Source organism: Salarias fasciatus, chromosome 11 (assembly GCF_902148845.1).
Source record: "Salarias fasciatus chromosome 11, fSalaFa1.1, whole genome shotgun sequence".
Lineage (NCBI taxonomy): Eukaryota > Metazoa > Chordata > Actinopteri > Blenniiformes > Blenniidae > Salarias > Salarias fasciatus.
The window spans coordinates 27,266,997-27,278,415 of NC_043755.1; the positions used below are offsets into that span (position 1 = coordinate 27,266,997).

The following is an 11,419-nucleotide window of genomic DNA, read 5'->3' on the forward strand; positions in this document are numbered from 1 at the left end:
TCCATGTGGGTGGATGCAGTGTGAGAGTGGTTGGTGGTAGTCAGAGGAGCAGTTTTACAGCCTCCCTGCTGTCAGTCCACCCCAAGCAAAAGAGTGGGTGTTTTTTAAAACGGATGGGGGTCAGAGTTTCCACTCGCCCCGTTGATATTTTGACTGGAGTTTGCACTTCAAGTTCCCTGGAACACTGCGGAAAGAACAGACTGCTCTGACTTCAGGTTCTCTTGGACACTGGGCCAAGGATGGCTGCTCTGACAGCAGCTGACTGGAGTCATGAACTTTCATCCAAGAAGCATCAGATGCTAACCTCAGGACAGTCTGGAAAACCTGTGGCTGAAGCTACAGGAGAGGGGCTGGCTTCTGCTGGCAGCGGCAGCCTCTCTCAGTCAGCTGACTTGAGTCTGTATCCTCTGCAAACTGACTCCTCGTCTTTAGCTCTGACTCACCAAAAATTCCACAACACCCAGTAGCATGTAGCGCCTAGCGATTAGCAGTTAGCGGCTGTCTGTCATGTCAGGGTCTCACACTGCAGGTCTGGACAGCTCTGCTGTGAAGAAAGAGGACAAACACAACCACTTTTAACTCCAGGATTTCTGGCAAGTCCAACATGAAAATACATGCTGGAACAAAAAATATATGACTCCTTTGAGTTTAGTCTGCACTGGAAAGCCGTCATCAACATGGACCACGTCCGGTTTATCTGTCTGATCAACACCATGGTGTCCCTTTAATCCACATCATCTGTTCCAGTCTGCAGGAGGAGGTTCTGAGCAGTAGTGTCAAATACAGCTCTGTGTGTGTGTGTGTGTGTGTGTGTGTGTGTGTGTGTGTGTGTGTGTGTGTGTGTGTGTGTGTGTGTGTGTGTGATGTTATAGAAAAATTAAAAGTTTTGCTCTACAACGGTGAAGATTAATGAGTTAATATTTAGAGAAAATTGGAGTGTTGCTCGGAGGAATTCATCCCGAGGAATTAATGAGGAGCGGAGACGCTCCGTCTGTCTCGCTGTCCTTGTTGTCCCTCCTGTCCTCTCGGCCTGCCGGTGAGGGATCAGACCCTGGAAGGGATGTATCGATCTACTCACCTCTTTACATTTAGTCTTGAATGTTTTTGGAAACTAATATTTGCTTTTTAATGAGATGTTAGGTTCAGTCATTGATTCTCTGCCTGTGCTGGTAATTAGCTCCCTCTAGTGGCACCTGGAACAAGTCTTATTAAAAACAAATACATGTTAATTCAGATAAAAAGTTCTGCACTGTTGGTGAACAGGTCGCACGGCCCAGAAGTGACTGGTGAACAGGTTTGATCGCTGTGATTACAGTTCCTGCCACAGGACTTCTGAGACGTCCCGTAATCTGAACTAGTCCTGGTGACTGTGTATTTCAGAGTGGGCTGCTGACAGCAGAGCTGGGGTGGCTGTCAGGTGTGTTTGTGTACTTCCGTCACTACGCTGTCTGAGATGCTCGACAGCGAGCTTCTTTTTCCGGATTAGGTTGTGATTGTTTCTGTCGATGTGATATCTGTTGCACAGGGTTTACAGGCCTGGTAGAAAACTGAAACTGGAATATTTAAAAGCCAGATTTATTTTTTTAAGTATGAATTTAAGATTGCAAATCATGAATTGTTCTTGGCTCTCCTACTGTGTTGCTTTCTTTCTGAGAGAGAAAGAGGGTGTGCAGCTTGTTCAGACGAGTTGAAGTGAGTTATGAAGCTGCTGCTTTAGAACAGACCAACTGGTCATAAAGACTCATCATATCAGGAGGAACCCGGTGTCTTCTGTGAGCAGACCGCCAGGTAGAGCTCCTGAATGCTCGCCGCGGTGCTGCCTGGAGAACATACTCCAGCCCATCAGCCCAGGGAACGACTCAGGCTGTTTCAGTCTCGTCGTACTTTTGGACTCTTTGAAATCCTGTTTCCTCATTTTTTTGGTTTGGCATATATCCTTACCTTTTCCTTTCCGGTTAGTTCGCTGAGCTCAGTGCTGCAGTGAAAAGAGAAGTCCCTGGGAGGTCGCCGAGGTCCAAGAGCACCTTCTCTCCTGACAGATGATTTTTGGATCATCTTCCCTTCAGACGACTGCGAGTCGACTTCAGGGTATTTTGAAACTCTTAGAAAAGCACTGCAGAGCTATATCTTCCCCATCTCACCACTTCCTCACCCTCCCATCCATCTTTGATCTCAACCCTAACCTTAACCCTGGCCTTCATTCCCACAGTAGACATCAACAAACTACACAGAAGTATTCTCAGATGAGACTTCATAACATACCACGGGAGACTCAAATGAACGGCCTTCGTTCCTGGAAGGGAAACACTAAAATACTTTACACGGACACCCACATGAGAGGGAGGTACAAAACCTAATCTGATATGATAAAGACCTAGTGACCGCTCTGACAGCTCACCACAGAGGCCCCTTCAATCAACAGCATGAGTGTTCATCCCTCAGAGACCGGGCCAGAACCGGGACGTAGCAAAACCTGCAGATAAGGGCGGAGCAGCACTGATCTGGAACATTACATATGGGAGGCAGAATGTTTAACTAACTGTGTGGAAGTATGGGGAAACACGTATCTAAATTCACTAAAAAGGCTTGTTATCCTGCAGAAAAAAGCAGGAAGAATTGTCCACAGTGAACACACTAATCCACTGACCGAATCAAAATCTCTGAAATTCCTGGATCTTCTAGAGTTTAAAACGATTCAAATAATAAACAGAGCAAAGAATATTTTGTGACCTCATAATATTTAAAAAGTGCTTCTGAAAGGAAGAAGAGTTACCATGGAGGGAGAGTTCCAGTTTAACGTTCATGAAGTCGGAAGCAGTTTCAGTCTCACAGTATGGAGAGAAAATCAGCGAACAAATTATCAGAGGAGACCAGACAAGGTTCAGATCTAACTGAATTTAAAAGCACAGATAAGGAACTGACTTTGACAATATACAGGATTCTGTGATGAGAGGGTTATTTACGGTGTGTGAGTGATGAATGTTGTTTACGGTGGGCTTTTGGTTCATTGAGGCACTGAAATGATCGAATTGACAAAGATGTAATGAGGGAGGATTCACTCAGCTTTTGACTTCTTCCTACTGCCTTTCTGACATGTGTAACAAGACTCATCACATATTTGGATGTTCATATATATTCTTCTTCTTCTTCTTCTTCTTCTTCTTTTTACATGTTTGAAATGACGTGCAAAGTGCATTGACAACTCACCAACTCAGACTAGCCCAGCATATCGATGAAATCATATTAACTCTGGTAAATTAACAATAAAGAGTCGGTATGTGAGAGGTACAGAAAAACCCAGACCCACAATCGATCATTTTCTACCAACAATCCAGGAAACACCAGAGTCATGGCCAAACCCATGAGATCCCACCAGGCAGATCCATAGTCTCAGGTTCTGAAAGTGAGTCCTACAGAACAGCAGAATAAATAGACTGCTTCCTAAATGTCTTGTCTAACCGCCACTCCAGCTTCATCAGGGACACGTATTAATAATAATGCAGTGACTTTATATATTGCTTACCCGGACACTCAAAGTTGCTTCACAATTGCATTGTCTGTTCATTCCACACTCGGAGCTGGTAAGCTAAGCAATTAGCCAAAGCTTCCCTGTGGTAGACTGACGGAAGTGACCACCGATCCCTCCCACCACCACCAATGCCCAGGCTTCCTGATCTTCTCTTGAGGTCTCCCGTCGAGGTACTGACCGAGGCTTAGCCCTGAGATCTGATGGGATGGGTGGTTTGGCCACATATGGCTTTGTATCGAAAATCAAGTCCATCAAGATTCTGCAATTTGCCATTTTATTCGGTCTTGATGAAGACAAACTCTACACAAACACAGACACCAGGGACGGCCTCAGGGCAGTGAGAAAGTGATAGAGAAAATTTGGAGCTGTAACACATCAATCTCACTAAAAACAGCGTTGAACTCAACCAGGATGTCTACCAACCAAGTCAAGGCCCTGCCAGGGGAAAGGTTTGCACCAGCCTACGCAGACATTTACATATCTGACTGTGAGGAAACAGACTTCACTAAATGCACACATAAAGCCACAGACTGCTGTAGATATCTGAATGATGTCTGGGGCCGCTGCACTCATGGCCCAGCTAAATTTGCATAGTTCACACAAACACTGAAAACACACAACGCCTCGACCATAGCTACCCACACACCCACAAACATGTTGGACTTTCTGGACACTGCCAAAATTTAGCCACACCCACACTCTATACAAAGAAGTACACTCCAAAGAAACGGAGCCCCATGAGCCAAATCTCAGCTCCAAAGATTCCATCAAATCTGCACCCAAGCAGCGCTCTGTGAGGAAGCCACCCGAGTCCTGTTTACAGCACCAAGGAAGTGAGATACTCACAGAGGTTCCTGAAAAGCAGACGTACTTCTCTGTAATGAGCCAATGAGACACAGGAAGACTCATCCTCCTAATAACAACATACTCACTACTCACTACTATTACTGTAGGTGTGTGTCAAAAAAATCAAGAAACATTTCAAGAGCACTCAAGAGACTTGTCCCACACTGGGAGAATACAAAGTCACATCAGCCTGCGGAAGAAACAAAGACATCAGGACATCCTAGTTACAAGCTCTAACCTAAACAGAAACGCCTCCCAAAACCACAACGGGAATCCCTGCATCAAAAGACTTTTATAAAAAAACAGAAAAGCGAAGGAAGTGTATCGCTGTCCCACAGGAAGTGGACATGAACGTACACGTGACCAAATGCAACATGTGGAGCCCAATGCATTGGGAAAACAGGGACAACAGGCCAAGACCCACTGGATTTGGACGTTAAACACGTTTTCCTGCTGAGCCTGAACACAACTGTTCCACACAATTCCGAGACGGACTTCTTCCAGGTCTGACAACGAAACAAAGGGGAATTCTGGATGGGCCATGCACACCCAGCTCTCTCCCATTCTAATCACAACTGAAAATCATATTCCTCTTTCCCCAACCTGATCCAATGCTAACCTGATCCATTCATGACCCTACCCTAAATCAAATTTACACTAACCCTACCCTCAATCAACCCTACCCCAACCCTAGTCCTAAATTAACCATACCTTAACCCTGCAGTAAATCAACTGTACCCTAATAATACCCTAACTTAACTCTACCCTAACCCCACTTTAAATCAACCCTACCCTAACCCTACTTTAAATCAACCCTACCCTAACCCTAACCTAAATCCACTCTACCCGAACCCTACCTCAAATCCAGCCTACCTAATTCCTACCTTAACTCTGCAATAAATCAACCTTACCCTAATTGAACCCTAAATCAACTCCAGCCTAAACCTGTTCTATATCACCCCAGCTTTAGGCTGTACCTCAGGGTAGGGCCTCTGCAATAAATAAACCCTACCCTAAACCAACCCTAAATCTACTCCACCACGGCCCTATCCTAAATCAGCTCTACCCCAGAATAACCCTACTCTAACCCTACCCGATATCAGCCCTACCCTAATCCCACCATAACCCAGCCATAACCTGTTGGATGGCTCTCAGCGACTCCTCAGAGATTTCAGGTTATTTGTGAGCTTTTTTAAAACTCTGCAGGACTTTCCACACCTCACCACTTCCTGGACCTCACACCCACTCTGATCCCAGATAGAAGAACTCTTCCTCTTCTGGGTCTGAGTCTGACTTTCTGAAACATGCTTCGCTTTCCCTCCTTCCTGTTTCAACAACAGATATGAGAGCTACCCTCATCTCACCAGGCTGTATGGACATGGCAGTGTGCAGCCGAGCCCACAGCGCTGCCTCACCTGTATGCCTTTAAATAATAGCTTTGATGAAGTGGGGATTGAACCGTTGACCCCACAATCAAACATGACCTGCTCTACTTTCCTAACCACTGCTGCACAATATAATTACTGTTAATGAGTCCATGCTGCTTGTGTGTGCTGGGAACACTTCTGATTATTTATAGTCACATGAGCTCTGGACACAAAACCCAGCCGCTCCACCGCCCTGCTCATCATCAGCTCACTTTTTCATACAGCGTGTAAAAAACCCTTCACCAGCTCAGACGAGGACACGGGCTGGCTCTTTGGTTGCAGATAGACAGATAGACAGACAGATAGACAGACAGACAGATAGACAGACAGATAGATAGATAGATAGATAGATAGATAGATAGATAGATAGATAGATAGATAGATAGATAGATAGATAGATAGATAGATAGATAGATCTTCATTGTCATTGAGCTTAGAGGACAGGACTGTCTGTTTGTCCCACTAGACATGAGAGGATTTCTAACCTGAGTGAGAAGGTGTCTACAGAACAGCTGCTTTGCCAGTTTTTTGAAGGTGGAAGCTTCATGTGATCCACAGTTGTTTGTGAGCCGACTCTTCTAGTGTACCAGGAGTAAAACACCATTTACTTTCTTATTAATCTTAATTTCTGTGCTTTCTCTTAGTTTTTATACCTCTCAGGATATTTAATTGTCCCTTTCTGTCCACGCATTTGACTCAACCCACTAATCACTTGCTTGGTTTTCCAATTTACCATTCTCAGTATTCACAGGATTTCCTAATTGATTCATTAATTCCTCTTCACCGTGTGGTGAGTGGACACATGCTCAGCTGTCCTGTCAGTGTCCCCTCCCCCTGTTAGCATGCCAGCTCTGCCACTCATTAGCATATCATTTACATACCAGCAGCTGCTCTTCCAATCAGGTCTCTCTGTGCGGCTATCAAACATCAGGCTCACGGGCTAGAAGCAGCCCGGAACATGGCCCAGCACGGCCCACCTGGCAGCCAGGACAACCGGCAAGGAAAACGAGAAGAACACTTCATTGTGGTGTTTAGAGTGACAGTGACTTCAAACACACAGCGTTTTGTTCCAGAGGCAACTTTTTCCATCCATCCATCCATCCATCCATCCATCCATCCATCCATCCATCCAATTTACAGGTTTTGTTTAGTTTTCGTGGGAGACAGTACAAACATATTGAAGGGAACAATGTTTTTGACTGTTCTACAGTGTTTTTACCATCATTCAATAGATCTGCTGCTGAATTCAACAATCTTCAGTGATGTTTTCTTCATTCTTCGTCATGGTCATCATCACCTGTTGAGTCTCTTCACCTCCATGATGCTGTCTCCTAGACGTCTTTTCTTTTGTCCTCAGGTTGGAGGAGATTTGGTGAATTTACTGAGATGTCTTTCAGCTTCTGAGAAGGCTTTGCTGCATGTTGTTGTGTAGGCGAGACCTTTAGTGCAGGTTGATGAACGAACCAGCAGATATCACTCCGTTTCCAGTGAGAGGGAAGAGAAGTCTTCCCCGGGGGAATGGGACTATGTGTTGGTGAACTGCTGTCTTTGTGAGGTTGTTTTATTATTCCACTGATAACGTGGAGGAGATTAGCTGGGCAAAACGTCTCTATATTCAGAACATCATTTATGTTTATTTGTGGAGTGAGACCTTTGTCTTGGTGCCTTTGGATCCTGTACAGGACTGATTCACGCCCCAGATTCCCTGGTCACCCCTGTTCTGCCTCTCAGAGTGAAACATGATGTGAACGTGTTCCGCCGCTCACGCAGATGTTTCTGTTTGTTTTCTTTGTCAATCCGTGGAGCAGAGGCTGAGGAGACAGCAGAGTAATGAGCTGCACTGGAGTGTTCACCTGAGCACTACATTCCCAGCATGCATCAGTGCTGTGTCGTGAGGAGTGCAGAAATATCTGACATGTTTAGGGGTGACAAAGAGGATTTTCTTCTCTCTCAGGCTCACATAGACATAAAAGCACGTGTTAGAAGCTACATAATGCTGCTGTGGCTCCCTGAGCTGGCGTGAGGCTGTGAGGCTGCAGCGCAGCAGCTCCGTCCTGATCGCCGCGGCGCCGGAGCGCGGGGTGGAGGTGTTGCGGGGCAGACGGAGCGCTGTCAGCGGTGTGCGGCTGCCTCTCCTCCGCCTCTCCTCCGCCTGCAGCCGGCCGGGCGCCGCTCCTCCCCCGCCTCCTGCGCTCCGACTGCCGACATGTAAAGTGGAAGAGAAGCGCCGTAACGCGGTGGGATTCGCAGCTTTTCTTCTCTGTTGTATTCACCGCATCGCTCTCTCTCTGTGTGCGTGGTGCGTGTGTGTGTGTGCGTGTGTGTGTGTGTGTGCGTGCGCTGTGCTCCGTGCAGCTCCTCTCTGCTGGGATCCTGGGCTGCCAGAGGCTGCAGAGCCGTGCTCGTCGACTCCTTCAGAACCAAATGCGTGTGTGACAGACTGTCCACCTTCGCCATCTTAGCCCGGCTCAATCCCGACATGGTAAGTCCAGCTGATGTCGTTCCGGAGCCGGGGCTTTGTGAGGATGCATCAGCTGCTTTTCTCTCATTGTCATTACATATCAACAGATCCTCCCTCCCTCCCCTCCCCCTCCTCCCTGCTCTCCGTCTCCACATGCCACAGCCATGCTGCAAAGGTTATTATCGGCTCGCCAAGGAAAAGCATTCTTTGTCCTCCTCTTTTTTCGGCGGTGGTGGCGAGGTGTGTATTTCTGTGCCTGTTCAGTGGAAACGCTCACAGGAGGGGCTTCAGGCTGAGCGTCGCATCTCCACACAGACATGATGAGCGGGATTTCAGAGGTGTTTTAGCAGATTATCATACCTGTACGCCCCGACACACACACACACACACACACACACACACACACACACACACACACACACACACACACACACACACACACACACAGGATGTTCACATTAGCATATTTGAGCAGACTGGACTGTCAGCGGTGTCTCCATGGTTACCGTGTTCTGTGGAGATGGTGCTGCATGGTTCTACAGTGATTTGTGCACATTTGAGCTCTTCCAGTGGACCCAGGTGTCCTGCAGGGTCCAGCCGGGTCCAGCCGGCTCCAGCGGGGTCCAGCCGTGTCCAGCCGGGTCCTGCAGGGTCCTGCAGGGCCCAGCCGGGTCCAGCCGGGTCCAGCCGGGTCCTGCAGGGTCCAGCCGGGTCCAGCCGGGTCCAGCCAGGTCCAGCTGGGTGTGCAGGTCTGTGAGAGTCCCTCTGACTCCAGCGTGGCCCGTCCTCCGGGGGCAGGCCGCGGTCTTCATTCAGCACCATTAGATATTATTAGACTGGAAATTGCCTCAGAAGCAGTTTGTTCAGTAGTTGCCGTGGTAACAGCAGCCAGCTCTCTTAAAGACACAGCAGAGGGTGTGTGTGTGTGTGTGTGTAGCCTAGCATCGCTCAGTCTGCAGACATGTTGTGTGTGCGGATCGCTGTGTGATGGTTGGTGGCTTTCAGGGTTCCGTTGTTGGAAATGCTCCCTTGCTGCATCTTGGAATGGATTATTTTATTTCTAACCTCTGTCCTGGGTCGTCTGAGGGAAGGTTCCTGGGTCAGTCAGTGGCAGAGCGAGCAGGGAGGCCAGACCTTCTCCCAGTTCAGCCACATCAGCTGCTGTCAGGACAGATCGCAGGATAAATGTGCCAGTCGACAGATCTGTTCTGTGGAACAGCTCTTCTTCCCATGTCTACACACAGGAACACTCAGTAGACTGAGAAGCAGGTGCTTTCCACTCAGCTGTGCTTAGAACATGGACATATTGTGTTTTCTTGAAGTACCTGAGCCAGGTTTGTTTTTTTTCTGCCAGTTTTGGGTGGGAGTGATCGGAGGTTGAAGGTCAGAGCTGCTCTGATTCATTCCGCTCTGATTCTTGTGCATCCAGTTCAGGATTTAGCAGAATTTGTCATGAATATTCACACTTGCATCATTATGTCTTTCTTTTTGGCAAAAGATGATGTTCCTGGAGCACATGATCGGTTTCTTCCAGCCCTGGCTGCAGATCCTGGCAGATGCCTCCGTGTCTGTTGATGTTGAGGTTTGCAGTAATGAGGTGGCAGTGATTTGTTGTTTTCTCATGCTAGCACACCAGGTGTGTGTGATGTGTGAAACCTCGGCTCCTTGCTGTTGGAACGTGTGCAGAATGCTGGGAAACGCCTGAGCACCTCCGTCTTTATGTTGGAGAAATATTTACCTGTGTGACGACCACAGAGCGTTGATCTCCAGGCGTCGTCAGATGACTGAGCAGCAGTCAGCCCATCACTGTTAACATCACTGTCCGGGTTTTTGTTGGGAATTACAGGCTTTATTCCAGAAGTGAAAGCCTGTGACAAACTGAGTCACATCAGTCATGGAAACATGAACAGTCTGCTGGACTCAGCTGGCTGTTTGAAGAACTTTACCCTGGATCTTCTTCGCTCTCACTGGAAGGCTTCGTGACAGTTTTTAGCAGCTTCGTCTGCGATCCTCAGACTGGGTGGAGAGTGTGTGCGATCCTCCGTCAGGTTGGGTGCAGAGATGCTCCGTTGGAGGAAGGTTTGGACTTTGATCCATCCTAAGCTGTTCTAGATCTTTCTGCTGTGGCTCTGCTGGATGCTGCTGTCCTGCTGGTCTTTTCAGACCCACACAGGTTTTCCTGCTACATTGCCATGTATTCGTCTCCATCCATCTTCCATCCGCAGCCCCCCACCGCATGATGCTGCCTCCACCATGCTTCTCAGGCGGGTGGTGTCTTCAGTGCTGGTTTTCCTTCAGTTGTGGGCTCTGCTGAGCAGAGCTCCTTCCTCCATGTTTTCTGTGTCTCCAACATGACTGTCAAACTGCAGAAACCACGCAGTACCAAACATCCTCTGCCCGACAGAAATACTGATACGTAGGTATTTTTCGGTGTATTTGATTGAGACCTCCTCTGATGGATGCTGAGTCTGCCTGGCCAGTGTAGTAGACATCTGTCCAGGGCAGGTTTTCCTTTTCAAACAGGAACTTTGTGTCATTGTCACATACAGAGGACATTATTATGATCACCTCCATCTTCCAAAGCAGACGCCTGGGATGATCTTGGTCACTAAACCAAAGAGGAGAGTAGGCTGATAAATGGACCGGGCGCATGCCGTTTGCCAAACGTTGCCCCGCCATGGTGCTGAAGAGACACTAGGATGAAGAAGTTGGCAGCCACGTCACACATCTGTCTGCAAAACGTGCAACATTAGCTCCCAGTCCTGAAACATGCGAAGATGTAAATCCTTCCACATGTCACCCGATACCTGAGGACCGATGTCACAGTGGGAGCAAAGCTGCAGACTTCCTGAAAGCTGTGTTGGGACTGGGACATGCATCGGAACGGTCACGGTCACATATATCACCTCCAGCACGAGCAGCGTTACACGCCGGCCTGTTATCGGTGTGTGACTGGTACATTGTCAGGATGTTGCCAATATATGGTCGATAAGTTGCTGGTATGTTGTCAGTATGTTGTTGGTCCGTTGCCGTAAGTTGCCAACATGTTGCCAGTGTGTAGCTGACATGTGGCCTCTCTGTTGCCAGTGTGTCAGGGCGGTGTCGTCAGTGTGTTTGCAGTGTGTGTTCAGTCTGTTGCTGATCTGTTGTTGGTGT

At 47.8% G+C, this 11,419-nt stretch overlaps 1 protein-coding gene across 1 annotated transcript in view; it reads left to right on the forward strand.

Annotated features, from left to right (window-relative positions):
• Positions 1 to 10,009, forward strand: part of LOC115397245 (adhesion G protein-coupled receptor B1-like) — a 66,552-nt gene extending 56,543 nt beyond the window's left edge. The window contains exons 17-20 of the mRNA XM_030103475.1: positions 8,158 to 8,503; positions 8,854 to 9,012; positions 9,762 to 9,845; positions 9,950 to 10,009. Coding sequence (XP_029959335.1) covers positions 8,158 to 8,503; positions 8,854 to 9,012; positions 9,762 to 9,845; positions 9,950 to 10,009 — 649 coding nt within the window. The remainder of the gene's footprint in view (positions 1 to 8,157; positions 8,504 to 8,853; positions 9,013 to 9,761; positions 9,846 to 9,949) is intronic.
• Positions 10,010 to 11,419: the final 1,410 nt, after the last annotated feature.